This window comes from Acromyrmex echinatior, chromosome 2 (genome assembly GCF_024713525.1).
Source record: "Acromyrmex echinatior isolate Ae372 chromosome 2, ASM2471352v2, whole genome shotgun sequence".
NCBI lineage: Eukaryota > Metazoa > Arthropoda > Insecta > Hymenoptera > Formicidae > Acromyrmex > Acromyrmex echinatior.
In genome coordinates this window covers 6,402,631-6,430,080 of record NC_141853.1, presented here as the reverse complement: position 1 = coordinate 6,430,080, position 27,450 = coordinate 6,402,631, and the positions used below count along the sequence as shown (strand labels likewise).

Genomic DNA, 27,450 nt, shown 5'->3' with positions numbered 1-27,450 from the left:
CAATAGGTATGTGACAATTGATATATCAAATTTCAAACTGTAACAATAATCTCGCGACGACTTCGTCGACGATAATTGTAGAAATTCAATTCAATTATTTACTAATAAAGTTGAAGAAAGAAGTAGATACACACACACACACTAAAAAGACATGAGAAATGCCGAGGTAATAGTCTTAATTGGATTTACAGTAAAAGTCGGGACAAACAATTACGTCAAGAAATAATCGTTCGAAGACACCCCGTGTTGCTGTCTTCGAATTTAAATTCTGGTGCGAAGTGCAACCTGAAGGAACGTGTATAAATCCCGAGCGAGTAACAAAGACGATTGTAACATTATTGCGAATCTAAATCGACTCTTTAAAAGATGAGAAATATATTTCATAGTATTAATAATATTTTACAAAGATAATACATCACTGAATGAAGATATATTTGTTCATTTCATAATTTATTTTGATAGTAATATTTTTTGCAAATTTAATTATAACAATATTATGAGAAAATCAAAGAAATTTTTTTCTCCCCTATTTCACTCAATAAATGCAAAAATGTGCGTATAAAATATATTATCTCACTGGCTTTCATTGTGAAATAAATCAATACGATTTTTGTATTGAATTTCAAAGCGTATTTACGAGAGACGATATAAAGGCAATCAGATGAGTACGGTTGAGCACCTTACTCTTCCGCTTGAGTAATTAAGGATAATCGATGGCCATTTCCTGTATTCTCCGATGCGAGTGACAAATATATACAGAGATCTAGCCGCACGATGACATCAATGATCTGGTCGGGACACATGCGGCTTATCACCTCCGTACATACTCGGATATTACCTGTATCGGTGGTACAGGCGCTTCTCTATGCCGGCAACATGCGTGTTCTAATCTGGATTAATCCAAACTGGGTGTACCTTTGTAGATTATCGCGCAAAGGATATTCATGCAATTATATACCAAATTTCGGCCGCATTATACGAAGCAAATTCAATTTTTAAGAGAATACGCAATTAAAAATTAGAAGAGAACAATGAAAATAACTTAGAACAATGTACGTTAAAATAATGTTTTAAAACAATTCAAGTAATTCTCAAAATATATTCGTCGATTGTGTTATTAAAAGCAACATCTCGTTAAACAGCGGTAAAAATCTTTTAAAATAGATAATATATTTTTATCACAAGAATTTAATAAATCGGAAATTTAATCAGCAGCGAATTTAATTGAAGCATTTAGCGCACAATTGACGTACGAGCAATGACGTAATTGAAGCTCACGTTTCCATGAGGCGGAACACTCAAACGTGATGAGAATACGTAAATATCCGTATTCCGGATGAGCTGTCGTCTGTCGTAGAGACACAGTTGAAGAACACCCGCCTGATAGCGCACGAATTTATACGTAATTATATTCTATTCGACCAATCAGTTTGAGAGGAGGGAACTTACAAGCCTCTCGGAGGACGACTATATGAAATGAAATCGATTTTAGGTACATAAGTCATGTCCAAGTAACTTGGCTCGAGTCCTGAAGTTTCGGGATTGATGCTATTGCCGCGAATCAAAGGATGTTAAATGGGGTATGCCCGTCTACCGAAGATAACGGATAAATGCTGACTAAAGTACGTCTACAGATTTTGTACGGACTCAGTTCGATGAAGCGGAACCCAAGTAATCTATGCGCGAAACAGCATTCGACGATTTACCTGTTGTTTTTGTAGTGCAGCCACATCGCCGCAAACGGGTCCCAGGCCAGTGAGCTCTGTGTCTTTCCTTATCACCCATTCGATAAGTTCGCGCAATGATAGCAGTAAAGCATTCCAATGTTCTGTGTTGCTCTCCAATCGATTTCTGCACAGAAAAAAACATGCACACTATGTACACTCCATATCTATATTGGATTTTAAAATATATTCATTAGTTGAATATTACTCTCTATTTTATATTTAATATACATTAATTTTTTTATCTCGTTTACATATAAATATATAATATATTATATAAATACGAAGTATTTGTATTAATCCAGAGACCACATAACGAGTTAGATTCGTTACAGCTTCCTGCGATGCAATGGATAGTTTTTAAAAATAATTTAATAAATTGTTATTTATTGAAAGTTATTTGTATTTATGTTACTTGTTAAAAAAATATTATATTATATTTTATAAAAAGGTATTTTGAATTTTGTCTATTAATATCATATTTATTTTCTAAATGTCGAATCCAAAAAGCAGCATTTATTGATTATATGTTGATTAAGTACATAATTGAACTTATTTCTTAAGATGTATTTGTTTACTATTAACAATATATGTAAGAAATAGCATTCAATTAAATTAATAAAGTTTATTCGAAGCAGAGACCAAATCGTTTGAATTGAAACCGAAAATTGTTTCGTAATCCTTTTTTTCGGTGAACCAAAAAAACCACCTTTTATAAAATTTATAATACCGAAATTGTAACCGAACTAATAAAATTATTTTCGGTTTATGATTTTTTTCGGATCTTTTTCCAATTCTTAATTTAACATAGATCTGTTCCTTATAGCTGAGCTAATTGCATTAGTTTAGAGTTTATCTTTCTCCTTTCACATCGAAAGAAGAAAAATACATTTTTTGAGTTTTATAAATGCAATCAGCGCATAGATATGTGAGAAACTAATTGAACGGATGAACACTCTCTTTCTCTCTCCTCTCTCTGTCTTTCCCTCCATTTTATTTTTCTTGTTCGCTCGCTCATATTATCACAAGTGTGATTAAAATCTTTGCACATGTGTACATATATAAAACATTGTATTAAATAAATAATATATTTTTAAATTTATTTCTCTCTTTACATACATATACAATTTAATGGAATAAATATAGAAAAAAAAAATAATTTGAAATTTTAAACTCCTCTTCTATCACATGAGTAACTATAACTGGAGAAAATTGTTAAGAAACCGTAATTTTTACGGCTTCAATTTTCCTTACAAATAAAAAAACTGAAACCAGTAAAAACTTATTCGATTAAATCATAACTGGAACCAAACTAAAAAAAATCTTTCGGATCCAAAGTATTAAAAAACTGAAAGAACATAAAAATGTGAGCGTTATACTTACATGGAAAGAACGATTTTGCAGAAGTATCTAAAAATTTAAATATAGATAAATTTTTTAAATACTTTTTAGCAAAATCGTTCTTTCCGTGTAATATTTCCGGAATGTTACAATGTCACATTCTTGTCAATTTAAAAAGTTTATTTTTTAAGCCACATTTATACTTTTATATTTATATTTTTAATAAATACTCAGAAATTTTTACTCAAATTTTATCATTTTTCAGCTTTACAAATGATGAAAATAAATGCTGTTCTCTGGTCTCGACATTCGGAAATAAAGTCTCAACTGGTTAAAAGAGCTTTTCTGTTAAATGTATAGCAAACGTCGATACATCGAATTTTAGAATTGGTTGAAAATAATAAAATAACATAAAATTATATACATTAAAAAAATTTACGAAATTTTAATAAATATTTGTTTAGATAGTACCTACTAATGAGACATTTGCAATAAAAGACACTTAATAAATATTTATTAAAATTCATAAAATTTTTTTCAGTGTAAACTTGCATTGAGAAGATAGAAGTAATTATATGTTAACTTTTAATTAAAAACAGCTCTAAAATTATACACATAATTTTATGACTTAAATAAGATGGTACAATTACGAAATGGTATGGAAGAGAGAAACAAAATAAAATCCGCCTTTCGAAGTTTAAGTTTTTTTTTCCTGCTTGGTACCCTCCAATATCCTCACAGAGACAGTACCTATCACAGTTATCAAATTTAAACCTCGAAAACTAGATTATTTTATTTCATTCCAAATTATTCGAAATTGTTCTACCTTACCTTATAAGCTATAAACATTATATTCCAATAATATAGTTGTTTATATTCAAAATATAAATATAATCTATAATGAGAATATCGAAATATTTTACATCAAAATGTTTTACATTAAAAAGGTTTATAAAACATTCTTACACGTCCAAAGGATGGATTACATCCTCTCGACGCGACGCACTGATAGATATTCACCACACAGCATAAGCAGCGAAAAAAACGCATAAAATGTTCGACTCGTTGTAAAAGAGAGTACATATTTGTTAGGGACAGACAGGTAAAGTCGTCGACAGGAAAGGAGAATGAGAAAAAAGGATTGTAAAGCAAAGCGGCGCGCATGGAGTGGATGAAAGGAGAGTAAATGTAAAGTCTTGATGTTGCTGATGCCAAGTGAAACATCGGGCGATGAGTGAAAAAAGAGAAACGAAACGGCGACGCGAAGTACAGATAGAAAAGGGAAAATAAGATAGATACTTAAGATAAGTAGATCAAGATTAGATTGGAAAAAATAACGCGAAATGTAACGCGTCTCAATATGACAGAATGATAAAAAAAGATAACAATTCAGAAAAATGTAAATTGAAGAACAGAAATTTTAAGAAACGTGAAAAGAGAGATGGAATGTATACTGCAGATAAAATGTAATTCGAGTAAAACGAGTAAATATGGAAAGCAAAAGAGCCCTGAGAAAATTAAAATGGACGAGCATTTCGAACGACGACGCGCGACGCGGCAAATAAATCGTGCGCCGCCGATGGAAAGCGACTGGGAAAAAGAAAGGCCGGTGGTAAAGCCAATCGTGGACAAGAAGGAAAACGATCTCAGACAAATAGGAAAAATAGGAAAAATACGAAAAAAGCAGCGCGAACGATGACATTATAAAGCGCTCGTATACAAACGGATCTCGAAAGAAGACGATAATGAGGATAATAAGAAGAGATTCGAGTGAAAAGAAATAATAAAAAATAGAAGCTTGAAAACGACGAGATCAAGAAATGCGAATGAATAGAGAGTGATCCTTGATAAGTGCGATTAAGAATGCTTTGTCAGAATAAAGTTGGTTAAGACAAAGAGGCAACCGGATTAAACGACAGAGTAATTTTAGATTAAAAAAAAGCTCAAGAGCGTTAAAAAAAAAAGGTCTGATCATAGATGTCTTAAGAAAGAAAAAGAGGAAGAAGCTATATTGTATATAGCGATATTTGAGGTAGAAAATTATTTATAAACATAAACACGCGTGGAATGCAACAGATAGATAAAATCGACAAACACGAATGTAGAATAAATATTGAAGGACGTGCATAACACGCCTGTTTTGTTAATAGTAAGTAAATACTACTGGACGGAAGCACCGGAAACGTAAAACAAAACGAAAGACCAGTGGGAAATCACTGGAAGACGTGGGAACGCGAGAGACTGGATACAAAAGAGACGTCCTCAAGAAGAATGAGGACTCGTGACAGGCACCGCTGGGAGAAAGAAACGGAAGCAAAAGATGTTAGAGCAAGGCAAGGGACGGGACAGATAAGCAGGATAAGTCGGAAGAAAAGAATTAGTCCGAGGAGATGATCTCGCAGATATACGAGATAATGGTCTCGCAGGTCCATGCACGTACAGGTCATATCTATATGACATAACATAACGTGACATAACATCTGCAGAACATAGCAAAAGAAATAACAGACAAGCTCTTATCTTGTCACGGTATTAAAAATTTGTGAAGTAAGCAGTTTAATTCTTGGCTCTTTTATTATATAGTGTAAAAAAGACTTGACGTTATCGGATTGATATACGATTTAACTTTAATTTCCTAATGATAACTCTCTCTCTCTCTCTCTAATTCTTATTTTAAAAACTTTCAAGAATTTCAATTTACTATGCGTGTTATTTCTTCAACAATTCAATAAAAAGTTGCAGCACAATATAAAGATAATTTATAAAGAACCTAACGAAGAATAAAAAAAAATTCCTATAAATTCCGGAATTCCTTTTTATACAGTAATATAAAGATCAAATATGAAATATAAAAGTGTAAATATAGAAAAATGTAGAATGCGTCTGCAGGAACGAAAAACAAAAATAATAAAAATAAGTAACGCTCGCTAAGCTGAATTTCTTTTTATTTCATTTCTTGTTTAACTCGTCGCCCATTATCTTGTCGGAACGACTCGTGCGCGGATGGAATCCAAAGTGGCCTGAGAATAAAGAAGCGTAAGGCGAATTAAAGCGGAAGACAGAGACCCGAGAGACGAGAGCAGCATAAAGAGATAGGAAGCGCGAAGAAGGCCAGGAACTGAATGCCGCAAGAGAAATTCTCGGATAAAGAGCGCCGGCCGCCAGGACAACGAAGCACCGTCGCCGGTGCCGGAGGTCGCGAAATAGACGAAAGAGGAAGATAAAGGAGGCTGGTGGGCGAAAGGAGGGCAGGAAGGATGGCGGTTGGGATTTAGATTTATATTTCGCCATTGTTGCACCACCACCGGTGGCGGCACCCACTTACTAGGTCACATTCAACAATTCCCATCGTCTTATTCCCTCCCCCCCCCTCCCTCTCCGAATGTTCCATATCGTCGTCGTCGTCGTCATCGTCGTCGTTCTCGTATCGCAAAGAAACAGCCTCGCGTCTGGATATATCGCGGTTATTGTAACGTCGATGAGAGCCGCGCGGAATTTCGCGTACTTTTGCGATTTGAGCGCGCATACAGGCGCACGTACGCGTATGTATACAGGGCTACAACACGTCACGATATTGCACCCACCTTCTCCCAGGGAGATAAGGGCGCGAGGATATTTTGCGCGATGGATGGCGGTACGGAGTTACCGGAAGAAATCGTCCTCATTGCTCCGACGAATCGTGGGAATAAACTTTTCTCGCTCCACGTAGCCGCTATATGGCGGCGACTGATGCTCGCTCGAAAAATTTATTCCACGCTATGAGAGAAAAGGATTGATCTGCGAGACAACTTGAATATGCTTACATTTTCCTCGAAAAATTGTATTCTTGTATTCGGATTTATAGGATTAATATAACTTGAGAAAAAAAAATAAAGCAGCAATAGGTAGAAGAAATACGATATAAAATGGAATTAGATAATCAAGGATTAATAATGAAGATTAAGAAAGGCGATAAAATAATTTTTCTACAATATTTCTCATAATATGATATTCCACGCTATGAGAGAAAAGGATTGATCTGCGAGACAACTTGAATATACTTACATTTTCCTCGAAAAATTGTATTCTTGTATTCGGATTTATAGGATTAATATAACTTGAGAAAAAAAAATAAAGCAGCAGTAGGTAGAAGAATTGCGATACAAAATGGAATTAGATAATCAAGGATTAATAATAAAGATTAATGAAGGCGATAAAATAATTTTTCTGTAATATTTCTCATAATATGAAACACGTTGAATCCTTCTCACGGTATGCTCGTTAAGATTCATAATATTGTCTGGAAATTATAAATTTTAATTAATCATGGCTCATATATGCATAACGGTAATTTATCGTCATGTAATTGAGAAAAAACGAGGTCCGTGTGATTAATAGGACGTGCATTAGACCTATGTCAGTAATGGAATCTTACGGTCACGAAAGAGAATTTGGCGGAACATCTATTTTCGCTCGTCGTCCGGCTGCCAGAAACAGGAGAGCCTCCACTAACGGAAAGATATACTTCTCGTTCGTGCGATCGCATTTCAATTGAAATGTTCAGTAAGTGGTGCTACACTGTCGCCTTGGCGAACGAACCAAGTTGCCCTGCGAGCGAGCGATCTTTACGACGTGCCAGGCTGATGTAAAATAAATCACCAGGAAATTTCCTGGGCGGCTATAAAAATCTGCCGAAGAAACGTCACGTATCTCGCACCTACTCGATAAAGTCCGACGTAGCCTTAAATAAATAAAACATGAATAACATAACCGGTACTATGATTTTATTGTTAAAGTTACTCGTGATGGAGACGATTGTTTGTCAAGTAAAAGTCATATTTGAAGAAAAGTGGAGGGGAAAAATGTTTCTCTCCTTTCGTGAAGGGAGAAAATAAATAAATAGACTTATAGAATACTGTGACTCGAGAAAATATCTATTTTAATTTACGTAAAAACATTATTCTATTTTAATATACAATTTTACATATAACGCAATGTAAAATATTTTAAACATAGAAAATATAAAGTACTTTTAATGAAACCCTTTTCTCCCTTTCCCGTAACAATATGCTCTCGCAAAAAACCGTTATGATAACGAAATTCTATAAAAATAGGAAATCAATATTACAGCAGAGATACAACGGTGCTGCCTTTTTTCGTTTGCTGAGCAATTAAGAGACGTGCACAACGGTATCGCATAAAGTTCGTGGAAAATCTGATTATGCGAATGCGAGAGCGGTGTTATTCGAGCTCGTCGTCATTTACAAGGAAAAGTAATAAAAAAACATACACCGAGGTATATAGAATAAGACATGTACGGAATTGAATTGCGAAGCGTGGCGAAATGCAAAACGCAAACCGGCAGAGCCTCTGATTACGCGAGATCACCAGATTTAGCATACACGGTCGGAGATTAAGTATAATTAAAACGACGAGATGGGCACACAAAGTACATGTAAGTTGATAAAACTGCAACCGTAACATCGATAGATCAGGGATTTGGGATAAATCGAGTTACAAAACAATTCTTAACGACGACATTGAAATTCCGAGACGCACCCTTTAATTTATCTTCGTTGTCGAAGACAACGTTTAGAAGACATCTACGAAAACAAGCGGAAGTCATTACGTGTTTCGAGCTTTATGTCGGATTTTTCTCGAAACATGGATTATCTGGCAAATAACGGAAACGATTCAGCGTAAATTCAGAAAAGGAATCGTTCGTATTTGAAAGGAGATTTGAAACAAAACTCAGAACAAATGTGGAATCTTTGAAAATTGTCATCTCTTGCGATTTACAACAGTTCTTACATTTGTTTGACAAATTTCAACATTGTCCACGAATTGAATATTTAATCATATCTGCAAGAATTTGTCTTTGTATAAATAACGAAACTTTTTTCAAACATAAGTTTTACAAAAGTTTTACACAAATTTTAAGTTAAAACGTTGAAAAGTTTTTAAACATAGAAAATGTCCTATATTCGAGACTGTGTATCTTACTACCGAATCATTGAAATTCATTGAAAGAATTTCATGAATACTGATAGTCTTCACAGAAACCTACAATGCGATTTCAACTATATCCTGCATTTATGCGACACGAGACTGAGTCTCTGCAAAACGTCTAGAGGGATGAATTTATGAATATAAAACAATACACACTTCATATATGACAATCCATTTGATAAAAAGATGTATCGTTTCACAATGTTAAATCTGCTATTCAAATTTGTGAGAAACTCCTGCAGCTCGATCAAGACATATTGTCAGATTGTTTTCCATGGAATTGCATAAATTTCTTGCACAAAAATATTTTAGTTTCCTAGTTTAATTTAATTCAATAAAATGTCACAGTTTCTCCATTGTAAATTGTATCTCAACAAATGTTATTGTTAGTCATTTAAAAACAATTAGCTGTTATTTGATCATTTTTTAAATAAAAATTCTACCACAGCAAAAATAAAATATATTATACCAGATGTTTATATCAAAATATAATAATCATTTTTTAAGAGAGTTAAGATTAAGAATAAATTAAAAATAATGCAGCGTACAAAATGTGTAAATTGTTAACAACTATTATTCGTACATCTCCTAGAAAAAATTGTTATTTTGTTAAAATTTGTAACAAATACGATAATATTGCGGTGCAAAAAACTATATGTATAGAATATTATACAAATCATTAAAAAATTAAATTTGTATATAATTATTCATATCCTTGTATTCGACACGATCAAAATATACGCGGAAATATCATATGTCATTAAAACTCATTATATCTGCAGAACTGATTAATGCTGTTAAATAGATTTTCTGTTTAATAGATTTATTCATATAGAATTAGTTATCGCATAAGTGTAAATAATTCTCGTTTACCTCGGACAGTTTTAATATTGATATATGTTGTTAACGCGTCGGTAATCAATTATAGAGACTTCGGTTGAAAATATATGGCGAAAACTTTTGTTTGCTCAGCATCCTTTTACTGTTTTATTCTGGCAAATGAGAAATGTATTAAATTTTGATAGTCAATGCGAATCCACAGGGAACTATCAAAATTCATTGCGGCCATCGATCTCGTGATAACATCGCGCGATCGCAATCCGCAACGTGGTTGCAATAAATTAGCTGCCGTTATAAATAGACTTCACGTCTAGACGAAATTATTATTGAGATAGTGGAGAACTGTCAAACTGTTTGCGCAGTAATATGGTACTTTGCATAATAAATTTTTTTTTCGCTCCAGAAATATTAAAGTATGTCATAATGTAAGTTAGTCGTTTATTAGTAAGTTATTGCAAATGCGATTGCATATTGGATATATTGATGAATATTAACAATCTATTAATGAGTAGGTGTCATTCATCATTGAACAAAATTTATCTCTTCATTGTCAAACTGCTAATTAAATTAATACGTTTGGCTCGAAAATATACGAGTTGTAGCCAACAAATTAATTATATTCCACTTAATTTACTAGAGTATTATGAATCGGCTAACTCAAAGCGCGAGTACAACGACTACCAGTCTTTCTTACGTGTTCCACCTCGTTTTTTAACCTGGAAAATCTCGTCACTTAATGACACGGTCGTAAAACTGAAATTGAACCATTTCGCAGAGCGTGTTCGTTATCAGCGACATGATACCCTTGTGAAACGAGCTGTACCGAGTTTCGATCTTATCTTCTCTTTACGTGCCGATAAACATCTGGACCACCACGAGTTCCGACGAGATTAATTCCGACTGAGATCTGTAAAAGTTCATCGCGCTCATAGATCACCGTTCTTCTACGATATATCTGATATATTTGCAGTATATCGACTCGATAATCACATTACAATTAGACGTGAATCTCCACTCAATGAAGTTCTTTGATCTAATGTGCCGGTGGTTCATGCTTGATGTTTCCCACGAAGACTCGTCAACGGCATTGACTCGTCGCCATCATCGTCCTTGTCGTTGTCGTCGTCGTCGTCGTTGTCGTCGTCATCGTCGTCGTCGTCGTCGCCGTCGCCGGTTAACGTAATAAAGCGGGCAAATGGAATTGCCGCAAACGGGCGGAGCGTTATAATTCAACTCTGGGGAACAATTTACCGGTACAATCCCAATCTGAGCGAGGTCGACTCGCTACACAAAACCAGTCCAAACTTCTACAATAAACAACATCAACAACGCCGCCATTAGCGTCGCGCCGCTAGCGGATCTGTCCGTGTCGCAGTTTTCGAGGTGCAACTCCGTCCGTTACGGACAATTGAATAGTGCGACCTGATACTAAAAATGGAGATAATAAAGATTCGAAATGGACAAATACACGACTGTACGCCATTAGTAGATAAGAGAAATATGATTCATAATGCGAAAGTTAAATTCTAAATATACTTTCTTATGGTGTTTTAAACTACTTTAAAGTATCTATTTCATTCTTGGAATAATAGACAAAGATATTATTTGTAAATATCAGAAATTATGAAGATTAGAAATTGAGAAGCTTTGATAAGATTTCTTTTCAAGAGTGATGTACAAAATCTTTGTTGACAGTTCATGAGTATGCTTTAATAAAGTATGCTTTAATCGTGAGAACACTATTTTATGTTTATGGAAGAGAAATTTTGTTTGTAACAAAAATAAATGTGACAGGTGCGATGTGCCAATTGGTATTATTCGGAAAAGGTAATCTCAAACTAGTTTCGATCTACCGCAGAACGCCAAATCCACTCCTACCGGATTGTAGTTCCGTTAGAATCAGCTACTACGTGTGTTCAGTAAGTTATGAGCTCCGTTTGATAGCAATTCCGATAAGCTTCTGGTTTACGTGTGAGTTTATGTGTTTTACAGTTGTTTGCGTTGGTGCCATGTATTACTTCACATGTAAATCCATTATGTATGAGATTGCAAACGTAACCCTTGTAACGTTCCGCATATTTTTCAATATTTTAGTGAACGATCCTTTCGATTATTCCGAAGATCAAAGGTTTCTCGAGCGGATTAATCTAGGCTTGACCGAGATAACCTATTGGAGTTAACAATCAGAAAGAAAGGAAACGATATTGATTGAGTCATGTTTAACTGCAAGCGATTATTTAAGGTTTCTGAACAAAACAGCAACGAGCAAACATAGTTTATCGATAATATAAGTTTACTGTATAAAATGCGGATTGTCATGCGCAAAACTAGTGTATGTAAGTTAATCAGATCTTGCTGGATATCCATTGCGCAATTTGATACGCCAGTTGTCGTTCGAGAGAGTAATATAAACTTCCTCTCGTAAAACGGATTCGCAATGAGTGTTGCGAGCGTTTGCGCAAATAATAATAACGCATATTTTGTCGCGATCTGTGTTCGAGTTGCAACTTCCGTGCATTTCATATCGCAGCCGGGCGAAAATATTTTTGCTGATGTTTTTCACATTCGCATAACCGCGCCGCAAGATTATATCTGAATGATATGCGATGATTTTAGTGTAGGCATATGCGGTTAAGCGGTAACCATTTCGGATGATGCGTTGTAAAATATAAAAGGAAAATATAGTTGTATATCATACGTTTCGATATTGATAGCTTTATAAATTTCAGTTGCTTATAAAAATGTTACGATAGGAAAGATTATGTATACAAAGGTGTATATTTTAAAAATAAAGTAGAATTAAGAGTACAAATAATATGTTATATCTACATTTTATTTCCTACCATATATAAGAAAAAAATTACTTTCAATATTTTACTGAACAACAACACGTAGATGCGAGCTAAAGAAATTTTTTTAAATACGTTAATCGAAAAGCAATCCATTTATTCTTTCTAGACTTTGTGTTAATCTGTAATAAGAATAAAAAAATCCTGCACTATTTATAAGAAAAATTGAGTCCTGATAAAATGAGGTAATTTTCACATATAATTATTATATAATCATTATATATATTACATAATAATATAATGTAGCTTATAATGGTGAATAAAGGATATTATAGACACAAAGCTCAATAATGAATGGTTTTTGAATTAGAGTATATTAAAAGTGCAAATATGCTCACAAAGCTTTGATACATTATAGCTCAAAAATTATCCATCACTGAGCTTTATGTCTGTTATCTTTTGTTCGTCATTATAAACTACATTATAAACTAACTCATTTCATCGGGATCCAATTTTCCATATAATTAGTACGAGGTTTTTTCACTTGTAATAAACTTGCTGAAGCCTTATAAACGTGCAAATGTCTGGATTAATATTGCACTTTAAAGAGCGTTTTTTAATTGTACACATCGAATAGATATCGATTACAAAGTGACTGAGAGAGACATATGGTTAATCCACTTCGAGTTTGCACAGCGATGATGACGGCAAATCAGAGAACCGTTTATGGTATTTCCTAATGAGAATGCAAATACCGAAGAGAGGGCAATGCCTAGATTTAGATCGAATTCCCAGGATACGTTGGAGAGATTTTGAACTATTTTTTTTTCATCGGTATCAGAATCGCGATAACGTATTGATAGCGATTTCTGATCATATATGTATGATCAATACATCTGACGTTAATGCATGGCGAACTAGCTTCACAGAACCAGTCACAGTTATTCGTAAAGTGTAATGGTATTTAGTTAGGAGTTCAAAGGTGAACGATATTGACTAAGTTTGGTCGATACAAACGAGAATGCGAACTAACTATACATTGCTGCAACTTTGTTCTGTTTATTACATCAAATCCCTCAAATCTCTATTGAACTCATGCACAATTTGATCCAAGCAGTTGAGGTCGCACGTCTGTAAAGTATACCTTTCAACTGGCATAACGTTCATAAAATTACTTCGTTTATATTTAATGGAAATATAGTTCCATCTGAAATGTGTTTATACCCTAGCAATGAGAAAATATGAATTGTTGTAAAATGGATACTATTTTCTTCTTTTTTAGACATATTTCCTTTCTTTTTTTAGTAACTATTCTTTACAAACTTTTAAATATACAATTCTATCCAAAATCGACAATAAAAAATATTAAAATCTTTTTTAAGTATACTAAGCTATCTAACGTGTTTATTCCGTTTAATGTTTGGTGTTTCTGTACTTATTCTTCCTTCAAAAAAGATTAATTTATATCCATGTAATGTTTTTTTTCAAATGCGAATAATTGGAAAACAATCAATAATATACAATATACTATTAATGATAGTGATTTTAATAAGAGTTAAAACACTCTAAGTGATTGTTTACATAAAAAAATGAAGTAACTAATCCTGGGTTAATTATGTTTCTGGTTCGAATCGTATAAAAATTGATTGTAATTTTTAATTATAATTTTCTACATAAACGGCAGAACAGAATAAAAATAATACAATCGTAAATTAATTCTCTGCATAGATCAAACACACATTTTTATTTCAGAAAATAATCTTATCATAATAATTCAAACGTCGGCGCACTTTCTGTGGCACGTGGAGACCCTCTTTGTTCCATCGAGAATCTCATTTCACGGATTTCGCTTTGAGTAGCCGTGCGACTGGACGGAAAGCTCTTCCTTTTGTCATCCTTCTTCTCGTCATTTCCTCACCGGTACAAGCGAACATAAGTCATCTTCTTCCTAAGTCATGGTCACAACGTCGTCAACCTTGGTTGCCCACGATACGATTGATATGCGGGTTTGATGCTGCGTTCCGATGCATCCTTAGAGAAGGATCTCCTCAGAGAGTCTCCAACCAACCGGAAATTAAAATTTCTGAACGGGTCAAGTCGTCAGGTCACCGGAAGACGCGCTCATTCACGTTCGATGAACATGAAACTCCTTCCTTTTTTCACCGGCTTCATCTCGTTCTTAAGCAATGGACACACAAAGATCCGGCGGATCGTCCATCGATCCCTGCTGTCCATTGGAATCCGTTTTCCCGTGGAATCATCCGCGATTTGTATCCGCGACGATAGCTGACGATACCGGCGGTTACGCGCACGCTTCCGGTCAATTTCCTTTGGTGGGACCCGGACATTGACGGGGATGAGAGCGGAAAAGGTGAAAATGTGATTTAACGGATACCTATGTGCCGTACATTTATGAGAACGTTACACATTTGAATCAAGCGCCCGCATATATAGGAGGAAGTAAAAAATTAGCGATCGGGCGACAAATAGATCTGCAATAGAGGAAAATAGAAAAATACGGACGATTAAATGGGATGATGGCACATCACCAGAGATACATTTAAAAAATTCAAAAATACAAATAAAAATTTATGAAAATACTTTTTTTTATAGAGATATAAAGAGATTTTTTAATCGTTTCTTTCCTTGTGGCCGTTTAATTTGCTCTATAATATTAATTTTAATTACACAGTATTACAGAATACAACTTTTAGATAAATTCACACACGACTATTTTCATAGATATTTTTTAACATAGATTTTTTAATCTTTTTTTTCACTATATAATGAAAAACTATAATTTATAGATTTTTGTTAAATTTTAACGTTTGTTGTGTTAATAAATGGGTAAAAAAATTGAATATATAAAAAAAAATTGAAATAACCTTAAAGACCTAAGATTTCCAAACATAAATCAGTAATAAGAACGTAATAATAAAAATAATCCATCATCACAGGCATTAACGTGCAAGAAATGGAGACAGAGCGAGTTAGGAATTAGGATATTTCAAAAGTAACGAAACTTTGAACGAAACAATCTCGAATGGATGATGCATATACGTGTGCAAATGTGCTATTCAGTTATCGTCGATTTTTCGAAATAATCGAACGGCCAAAAAAGCTTTTCGGCGATAACAAGTATACTAACATTTCCGCGAGTAAAACACTATTTTCGCCATCCGTAAAATAGGTTCGATGCTGCTCGAATGTACCCCCTCCCCTGCCCCCCCGCTCGGGTCTTTAAATCGAGATTAACGAGGAAAATCCTACGTTCGATCAATTGCGCTCATAAACGAATAAAATCCAGTACTCATACGAATTCGCTCGTCCCGTGAACACACACGCGGAATTCAGAATGGCTAAGTAAACGCTGGGTCGCATCTGGCGCAAAGGACGTAATGCCCGGCAATAAGGGGAGGTCCCGAATTACGTACCAACAGAACCCGCGCGCGCTTTCTACCGCTCCACATAAACCAAATGTAAGCGCTTTAACATAGGGACTCTCGTTAACCCTCTCGACCCTCGTAATACCGCGAATACATTCGTAATACTTAAACATTCCCAACTCCAACAGGCAGTAATGAATAAAAAAAAAAAAGATATTTTCATACTCCACGATATTACGGAGATAACGACTGATAAATGCGCATGGTTGTGTATTATCGGATCGATAGAATAAAATGTAACGAATATAAATTGCAGCTTAGAAACGAGCGGTGACAAATAAAAATTATTTTTACACTGTGAGAGAATTTAAAATCCATTTTTATAGATATAAGCGCATGAAATACTTTTTTTTTTACAAATTTTTACTTGTCACAAAATATTTGTCAAAAATGAAAGAGATATTTAAAGGAGTACAAATATTAGATATTTGTGCGTGAGTGATAAATGGATTCTCTGAGAGCGATCATTTAACAGTTTCTCCAGTTAAATTGATCCTCGATTGTTTGCATAGCGATATCAAATAAAGCTCGAATTTCATTTATTGGGAGGGATCAGCGGGTATCAACGCCATTAACCTTCTTGAGATTAACGTAAAGCTGCACATTATCATACTTTAACTCACATTATTGCTTCGTACCGCAATGTATGTGTTGGGAATATATTCTGGCAAACCGACCGAGATCAGTAAGTTGGAGTCGGGCAAAGACCGGATGCCGGAAGGAAATATCAGACAGCGCGACAGATTTGTTGACGTCATTATTAATGTCCTTGACGGAGTGTCGGGTTTGCAAATGCTTTTGAATGCTGGAAATGCTATGCGCGTTTCCACGCATGTTGCTTTGAGATCAACAAATTGGAGAATAACAATAGTTACAGCAGGCATGGCAGGCGCAGATTAATCGATTTAAACAATTAATTAATTAATTATTGCGAGTTCTTGAGTATGTCTTCTATCCACCTAAAACCGTATCATTTCTTCTCTCAGAGCTCCAAGTTATACTGTTCTAAGTAATGAAATTAATTCTATATTTCTATATATGTCTAGATTGTATATGTTTTTCTATTTTTGTCAAAAGCATTATAAAGTATTAACATTTTTTAAAGATTTTTTTTTTTAAAGATTAAAGAAATATTATAAGACAAAGTAGTTGAAAAACCGATATTGATTGCAAGCAGATAAAATTAAAGCTATTATACAATATTTAATAATTAATTCAATAATAAGCAAATTGGCTAAAAGACACATTAATAGGATCAGTTATCCTAGGTAATAGCGCGCATTAATTTTTTTCTGATTTCAAAAAGAAATCGCAGGATTCAAATCTGATAACCGTTTTTTAAGAGAATACTACAAGAAAGTATCTGATAATTTCAACAGTGATAATCGATCTCCAGCAGGATAATGGAATTTCCAGTAGGAGCGAGTCATCGATCTCCAGCGGAACAAAAGTAGCAAAGGTACAGAATGCTATAGCGAACTTTTCAGCGCCATTGCCGTTTCGATTGATCGCGATCACAAGCGTTATCCCTTCATTATTGTAACCAGGAACTTTCCATCTTCACGTAGAATTCGTTTTTCGTCCATGTTCTCGCGTTCTGATCACGAAGGCATCGCTTTGAGTTTTGTGGGATATCGGCAAACCGATTCTCTCTCCCTTTTCTCCCTCTATCTCACTCGTTCTCTTTCTGTTCCTTCGCATTTGATCATTTCTCTCTTCCACCGACTCCAACAAATTTCCTGCTACGATCGTTCGTTTCGATATCGAGCGTTGCCGTCTTCATGTTGTCGCCTGTTACTGCACGTTATGTGGGACGTCACGTAAAAATAACTTTCGATTTGCCGCAATCGAGAGAGAAAAAGGTTCAGACGAGCAGCGCTGAACGAACTTGTACGTGACAGTCTCCGCGACGTGTTTCGTTCGGGGAGCTAGCGAAGCCGATGCCACGCATCGGAGGCCAACTGATAAGACTTACCAAGCGATTCATCACGACCCCGCGATTATCTGGCTGTCAGTTCCGGCCCAGCGATGGATCAAACGTCGTGTTTCGCGTTGTCGGTGTCGCGGCATTGTTTTTGCAGTTGCAGCTTGTCCACCGCGCTCGCGAGATACGGGACGAATCGGACACACGGCGTGTTCGGTCGCGTAATCTAGCTTGAAATTATTCCCCTGAGATAAAGTTCTGTCAATCTTATTTATGGAAATGTCACTGATCAAATGAGAAGTTATTTTAGCGCACTGCCTGAATCTCGTGCGTCACTACGTTTGAAATGAAAAATATCTATTATTTTCGTATCCGAGATCTTATATATGTTATCTTTAAGAATATATATTTTTGTATTAAATACATGCGACATTATTATAAATCTGATAAATAAAGGAAAGAAAATAATCTGCTCTTTTACTAATAATTAAATTGAAATGTTAATAAGTTGGAAAAATTCTGTGACAAAAAATCTAAATAAAAGATAAATAATAAAGAAAAAGTTCACTGTTCACTTTAGAGGAAAAGAGAGGAAAGAGCGATGCTAAAATATCTAAAAATTTAACTAGATTTGAAAATATATTTTGTTGGACTATCAAAATAATTATATAGAACGCTCAAGCTGATTGTTAGAATATCAAAATTTTTTGCAGCATTGCTTGAATTTTCTACACAAATATTTTGATGGACTAATAAAATTATTTTCTCTTATCTAGCCAAATTTTTATAAGTATTTCAGCAAAATCATTCTTTTCATGTATAAAAACAAAGTAGTCAAGAGAAAAGGAAGTTCATTATATGCAGGATTGGGAAAGTTACTTTGTAGAAATAACTAGTTACAGTTACAGTTTTTTTTCTTTCAAAAGTAACTATAGTTACAATTCCAAGTTATCGAGACTAAAAATTAACTCGTTACAATTATAGTTACTAAAAAAGTAACTTTTCAGTTACTTTTCAGTTATTTTTCTGTTATCATGACAGAATAATATGAGTAACATCGATATCATTACAGTTACCAAAGAAAAAAATAATTTACGTTTACAATTTACTAACCTATCAAAAAACTTCGAAGCATTTGTAGTAGACCGTATCCTTAATCAGTATTCAGATTTTAACCAATCACATTAAATTGACAAATAAGTTTAAAATGTAAAGTAACTATAAAAGTAACTGTTAAATTACTATTAGGTGTTGGAATTAATTCGTAGCGTTTTACAAGTGATGGGAAGTACTTTCATTAATGTATTTTTTAATGCTCATGTGAAATAAATAACATTCTTTCATTTAAAAACGCTACGAATTAATTCCAACACCTAATAGTTACTAGTTATTGGAAGAAATGTAACTAAGTTAAGATACAATATATATTACAATTACAGATAGAAAAAAGAAACTAAGTTAAGTTACAGTTACTGAAAAAAAGTAATTACAACTGTAACTTAATTATAAGTAACTAGTTACTTTCCAACCCTTTTATTATGTATACTTTAGAATTAATGTAGTAAGCTCATTACGGATAGAATTACAACTCCAGTCATAAGTTCTTACAAATCCTGGGAACAAATTACGAGTTTTATGATATTGCTTAGAATTAACTCATTTGTCTTCAATTGTGCACAAAAGCTATGTCGGCGTTTCGCTTTCATTCGCCTTAGTGTATGGCACGAATATGCGCGTGAACGCACCGTTGCGTCGATTTAAACGCGCTAGTAATATTGCAACCGAGACAGTATTATTATTCCTCCCGATTCCTGTTTCTCCGTTAACAAGCGTCGCTTTGGGCCACGTCTTAGACTTCGTCTTGCTTTGGTGACCAGACTTTGTGTGCGTATCGCCGCGCCAATGTGCTGTCTGTGCATCTAGTTTTCGTAGCGCAACTTCATTTGCAAATACGGCGAGTGCGCTGTCGTCTGCCTTTCGGATTTTGTGCGTCGATACATCGACGCTTCGATGCGCGATGGAATATTAATTTGTTCCGATCGAGCGCGGACGACACGTTTATGCCTCGCAGCCACTCGAATTCTTTTTCATTTTGCCCGTGTTTTTCATTGAACTGTTGAATCCCGCGTCAGCTGGTCAGTAAATAAATTCGCAATTCCGTTACTACATTGAAAAAAAAAAATTAATTGGTTAGGTAACCATTTATCATCGCGCAGTTATAAATAAACCGGGCGTGCGCGTGATTCAATTTTGACACTTGCATACATGTAAACATACTGTACATATCTAAATTTAGAATATAAAATTCATGTAGAAATGCATAGAAATTTGTTCGAATAATGGAAGAGATAGATTTCTCCGAGCGTAATTATTATACCAATAAAGAAGATTTGTCGGTACGTCAGCACCGCTGATTATATAATTTCACGTGCACTATACAGTTGCACTTTTGGTTGAACACAAAATTCATATCTGTGCAAACTTTCGCTGTATAAAGCGCGCTCGCAATCGCTATTTTTTTCTTCCCTTTTATTTGCTAGCCGCGAACAATAGGTCATTCGGGATGAACCACGCTAGCAATTGTTACACAAGTTTACACGACTCGAGCTGCGGGGCGACGCGCGATGTGCGACAGGCAGCGGTGCATCGTCTACAAACACTCGTGCAGTTTGTAAACCTTTATTTGTCGTCCGGATACTGGTGTGCGCCAGGGAAGCACTGCCGGATGTTGGACAAGTCCGAAAAGTTCGCGTATCCGACCGCCGGATGCTGTCGCCGTTGTTGGCAGCGTGCGTGCCGAGGTAACTAATTATTCCCTCCCCCTTAGTATTGATTTTACCGTCGGTTCCGGTATCTTGCGGAAAACAAAAAATATAATCCGTGCGAATGTAACGATGGCGAAAAGAGGATCGGTTGGATGGCTTTTTATCCTCGTTAATCTACGTCGGGCGTGGCGATCGAGACGACTACATCGATCACGAAGTCCACTTAACGTGCATTTTGATAAGTCATTGAGATGTTTATTTCTGGCAGGACATTTTCGCAAAGAGCATATTCCTGTTGAGCGTAAAGCCCTTCTGCGAGATCATAAATTTAACGTAGCGAAATAAACGTACTAATTTTTTTTAATGAAGATTGTGAAGTATAGCATTCAAGTATCAAATTTTTAAAAAATCATTTAATATTATATATATAGACGTTAAAAAAAATGTTAAAATTCTAAACTGATATTTACGTATAATTTACTTGAAATTTGTCAATAGCTTAAATTTTGTATTCCATTTTCACTCCTAATTCACAAATTTTTTTATTCACTTCTTTCAGCTTTAGAAAATACCACAATTAGAAAATTAATGTTATGTTTTCAATAAAACGCGAAATTTGCAAATCCATTTAAGAATTTGTAACAAGAAAAATTACAATTATGATATGCTATATGCAAAGAATTATACATCTAATGTTTGAGAAAATTATCATTTACGACGACAATTTTTCTGCGATTTATCTTCATTTGGAAGAGAAACTATTGTCATGCACACTTGCCAGAGTTGAGTTAATCTGAAAAATTTTCCCAGAAATAACATTGACAGTATTCGCCAATGAGTCTAGTGCCAAAACGATCTCCCGCCGAATTATCGACTTTGGCATTTGTGGCTTGATTGCGGAATTACTCTAAAGTGCTGCTGCGGACGATTTGGAAGAAAGAAAGGAAAGAGAGGAAAGAGAGAGAGAGAGAGAGAGAGAGAGAAAGGAAAAGGAGAGGGAAAGAGAACATGCGGAAATGAGAGAGATCAGCTGGTAGATTGACGGACGGAGAACGAAGGCTGATAGAGAGAGGTACCGATAAATATGGTCGGCGAGCGAACTTCTATCCTTCTATACGTGACGCCCTCGTAGTTCGCATCCTGCACGAATATCTCTTCGGTAATCAAGCTTCTGGCCGCAATTCGGACTAATTAATGGAGACTGATTGCACGGTCTTTTATTGGAATTGACCTCAATGCTGACTTTATATTGTCGCAAGACTTATTTTTCCCATTAATGGAATACTTTGCGTTGATTAAATTAAAGTAAATTCTCCTTAAAATGCTCCTTAATTATTTACTGAGATCGTCAGAAATTAGCGATAACTATTTTGAATATTTTTCTCGCTGATATATACGTTAATTAACATTTTATGATTAAAATTTGAGCAAAATAAAGTATCTTGATTTTGAAACATACAATAAATTAACAATTTAAACTTATAAACTTATACCAATTAAATTAAAACTTATTTATGTAAAAATTATTATTAAAACTTATTATATTAATATTTCTTGTTTCAGAAAAGCATCGTAAAATTCGATGAAGCTACATATATTTAGTTTGTGGACTATAATGATTTTAATTCTGATCAAATCTCATGTTAAGCAAAATAAAGATATCTACTTTAAGAAATCCCGTCTTTATCTGTATTTATTCTCGATATCTGTGCTTGTGTATATATCATGAAAGAAAGTTGAAGGGCTGAAAGATCTAATATAAACAGTAAGTTGCTCTATAATTCTTACTGTAATTTTATGAGATCACGCGATATTTTCTTTCGCGCAATCTATTCTAGAGAGGTGAACGAATTCTTCTATCAAAAGTTGCAATATCCCTCTTAAAAATAGAAAAGTTGTAATTGCGATTTTTATATATTTTTAAATATTTTTTTTCTCAAAATGTAGGAGACTAAAGCTTTTTAATTAAAATTGTATGAAAACTGAGGATTAGAAAAAACTAATACACGTTATTGATTATTTTTATCATGTTAAAAGTGTCGTAAAATAATTTTTAAGGCGACATGAAGTTTAATAATGATTTTGTGATGGAGAAATCAAATTGGATAGGCTAAATTTCGCGTAACTGGCCGAAATTGTTTCATGAGTTGCGAGGCGCTCTATATTGACAAATCGATGAAACTTTCCTCCTACCGACGTACATAATCAAACCATGGACTTTCTCTCCAGAAATATTCAGATACCCTTCAACAACGCAGTTGCATAGTTGTCTGCGTAAAGTTTACGGCGGATCTCGGAGTCGATGTTTCACGGCTAGAATTAACATGCTATAAAGTTTCTACAGGGAATCCGATTACGACCGACTACGGTAAAGTCCCCGCAAATGGATTTGCCATGAAAGTTTCCAAAAACGTTAATCGATTGGTCGCATGGCCAATAATGTTGAGCAAGCTTTGCGTGAGGTGACCCATTTATACTTTCCGGAATGAGGACCAAACTATCCAATCAATGACACGATCATTATTAATGATCGAACGATTTTGCACTATAAATGTGTAATACGTGTATGGTATATTTATTCGTCTGGATATTACGCATAACACGACAAATTTATAATAATGATTAAAATAAATAAAAGTGACATGTAATATATTGGACATATTTGAAATGTTTGATTAACTATGTATAATTAACGTAGAATAAATAACGAAAATGAAAATCTCCATAGAAATAACGTTAAAAATAATATGTTCTGGATATAAATTAAATACTTAATAATTTATCATTTAACTAAATGCGTTAAACATTCAAATATTTAAATATTTATATATAGTACAAACGCATTTTTCAATCATATAATCATCTCTTAAATTATAAATAAATATACTTTACAGCTCTTAAAAAAAAAACATAATTCAAATTAAATTTCAATAGCGTTTCATAGAAAGTATATTTTATCATCCTTCCTTATGTGAAATCATAATTTTATCAGAGCACATCTATGCAGGATTTGTCTGTCAGTTCTATATCGATATGCTTCAAAGTCTAAAATCTATATAGATATAAATGCTTCTTTGCGAACATTTTTCGTTCTTTTGGAAGAAAGAAGATTTCATCGATTGTAATTTTTCTGTAGATTCGACAAAATAACGCTTTTATCGACAATTTCCTTTTTTTAATACTCAACAATGTCCCATTTGGCTGAGTAATATAAAACAAGTAATATAAAACAGTAAGAATAACATATTATATTAAGCTACATAGTTTTGCTATCAGATCAATGTGCTGGGATATGGTTACCGCGGAAGTTCGATGCGCTTTCTAACAGTCCACGGTTGCATAGTCGAACAGTCGAAGAGAAGTTTACGCTACGTTTGAGGCTAAATTGGATCACGAATTCTCGAAGTTTCCACCGGAAAATCCTGTGAGGATTTCCTATGAACCAACAGTGCAAACTGAACAAACTTGCGAACAAAAACGGGGTTTAGATTCTGTACTATATTTTCGATTATTAAAAAATTAAGTCTCTCAAGAAAGCGAGGAGATATCAGAAGTAACGTACTTAGTGATGAGTTAAGTTTCTATTTATACTTATTTTTTATTTAATAATTTATTTCATTTTATTCACGAAACATGAAAATAGCTCTCAAATTGCGCGTATTTTGCCTTCGAATATAAATTATTTCCAACAGTACGCACAAGAGTGAAAATCACTATAATATAAATTACTCCTATATATATGTTGATTCTTTTCATAGATGTACAATCTCGTTAACCAAGCGAAGAAGTTAATTTGCTACCGTAAAAAAATTCTCACCTCCGTTACAAATCTCTCTCTTTTTAACGAGCGATTATTTTTATTTTCTGCACATATCATACATTATTATGACGCATAACTGCAACGCCATCAAAGCAGAATGGTACGCCGAGAATGCGAAAGCTCATAGTTAATGCACTATTCAGCCCACGCTAACCCACCCTGCAGAAGAATGTCCGAAATTGTTCGCATGTCAAAAGCCAAAACTTTGTAGTATTACGGCACGGTTCTCTATTTTGCAAGTTTATGCAATGCATATATATATATATATATATATATATATATATATATATTTCTATTTCTTTTTTCAAAGATGGAAGCACAAAAGATCGTAGACGTATTACGAATTTTCAAGCTTTTGTGCTGAATGCGTTGTGCGTTTCAAAGTTATTCTTTTGTCAAAAAGGTCAGTTCGCTTTTCCCAGTTGGCCTTTTTCAACGTGTTGATTTACGACGCCATTTTACACGCGAAAACTGTCTTTTGTGATATTATGAGGAAAAATATCTCTGTTATGAAAATCTGTGCGCCTTATATATTCATGTTCACAATATTACAAAATACTTAATCTTTATGTACAATTTTTAATTTTATACTGATAATTTCTAAAAGAAAAAAAAAATAAAAATATATTTCATAATAAATATCTTTCATGTAGAAACTAATGTTATTACACGCAAGCACAGAACTACAATATATATAATAATGATATATATGTAATTTTATTTAAATTTCGATAAAATTCGTATATGTAAATTCGTATTATTTTCAAAATAAATCAATCTGTTTTATTAAAGTTAAATTACAAACAATATTTTTATATTAAAATATACTACGTAAACAATTTTTACTTATTTTTTAATTTTTAAGTAATCGAAAGTAATAAAAGAAATCTTTTATGAATATATAAATACAATTCATTATTATATCATAAAATGAGACATTTTCATATGTCTTAATAGAATATAAATTTTTTTATATAAGTAAAAATATTTTACGGAGTCATTATTTTTTCTTTTAAACCATTCAAATCAATAATTAATTGAATATTATAACTATATAATATAATTATATAATAATTATATATCGTGAAAAGTTTATTTTTTAAAATAGTCTTCATTTTCATAAATTTCAGAGAGCACAATTAATAATGATATCGATAATGATATTAATTATCGGATTATTTTAGCACTTACCTTATTGCCATGCTCTTTGCCTTCAAATGATGCCATCTCTGGTTCATTTCATCCAATCGACGTTGCAGCATAACAGCGTCATCTTGACTTGCTAGTGAGCTCAATAATTTTCGTCCGTATGTCTGGTGACGTTTTTTTGTTTTTTTTTTTTTTTTTTTTTTTTTTTTTTTTTTGCAAAGATGCGTAAACGTCTCGGTGCGTTTCAATTTCCGACTGCAGATCCTGCAACAAGCAGGAGGATGCCTCCTTAGATCCTTAAGAACAAGATTAAAGAACTCTACGAAAAAGGCACTATTAATTAAAAATATGTACTAGAGGATATAATATTTTATGCTTTAAGTAAAATATATCTAATGTTTATTTATTTATATAATATATGTATTTATTTTTTTAATAATTCTCCCTCTCTAAAAAGCAATTAAATAAGTATAAATACTTGTAAAAATAATCAAAACTTTTTGTCAGCTGACAGATTTTATATCATTTATTTATTCATTCCTTACTATTTCCGAAAGGGATTAAAAACTAACTTTTTATTTCTATTTTATAATAAGAAAGACTTAAAATGACAATCTTTTTATTGATACAAATTAATATATGCTTGATTATAATAATGAAGAATTTCATTAACACATCATCATTCCTTCCAAAAATTGTTCATAAAATATGCTAATTTGGTAATAATTTGAGCGGATTTCTGGAAAAGCAAATTAAATGTAAAAAATACAGAACTTTTTCGATATTTTTTAGAGAATGCGGGCCTTTTTATGGAAATAGGGAGTATTCGTGCGGCAGAGAGAGAATTCGTGGTGTTTCGTCATCGCGATGACGTGAATTGCAGTCTGCGCGTGGATAGAAATGATTTATATACGAGTCTTCCTGTACAACGGTGGTATACGAGTACGTCGACGCCGACATGCAATGCATGCGCCAATGAAAATAAATCGGCGCCGATGCGAGTGAATTAAGAAATATTCGCTGGCGTCACGGCAAGAACAATAGGATTTGTTTTGTTCCTTTTAAAGCAGCTATGTATGGTTCGCAGTTACGTGCAAATCTGGTCTTACTTTATTCCATATTTTTCATCAATATAAAATCAGATGAAAGAGTATCCATATTTCTCATCAATATAAAATCAGAGTTTCACTAACCCAAATATTAGAAGAATCACAGAATTTCTCTTCGCAGAATGTTAAAATGATATTTATAAAATATTAATTGATCTAAAATTACAAGATATATTGAACTAATAAATAATAAGTATTTTTGTAATTGATAATTTGTAATTTCTAAAAGCAATTTCAATAAGCGCAATTAATTACTAATTGGGAGCAATCAATTTATGTTCATAATAAAGTTATTATTATTATAAAATTATTATATAATTAAGGTTTAATTGATGATGTTAATAGTTTGTTTTAATATTGCATGCTGGCATATGCATATTATTTTATTCAGATTCGTATAAATATTATTCTCTATTACAAGTATACATTTTATACTTTAAATAATGTAAATTAAAATAATATATAATTTTATGAAACAAAGAATTTTCAATTTCGTCATAGAGATTATGTGTTATATTAATAGTAAAAGTAAAAGAGAAGAGTAAAATATATATA

The 27,450-nt window shown here is 33.5% G+C and overlaps 1 protein-coding gene across 1 annotated transcript in view; it reads right to left on the bottom strand.

Annotated features, from left to right (window-relative positions):
- Positions 1-27,450, bottom strand: part of LOC105154354 (dystrophin, isoforms A/C/F/G/H) — a 462,027-nt gene that overhangs the window by 79,059 nt on the left and 355,518 nt on the right. The window contains exons 41-43 of the mRNA XM_087403323.1: positions 25,996-26,050; positions 25,829-25,946; positions 1,707-1,851 (exon numbers count right to left, since the gene is read on the bottom strand). Of these exons, the coding sequence (XP_087259449.1) occupies positions 1,707-1,851; positions 25,829-25,946; positions 25,996-26,050 (318 nt within the window). The remainder of the gene's footprint in view (positions 1-1,706; positions 1,852-25,828; positions 25,947-25,995; positions 26,051-27,450) is intronic.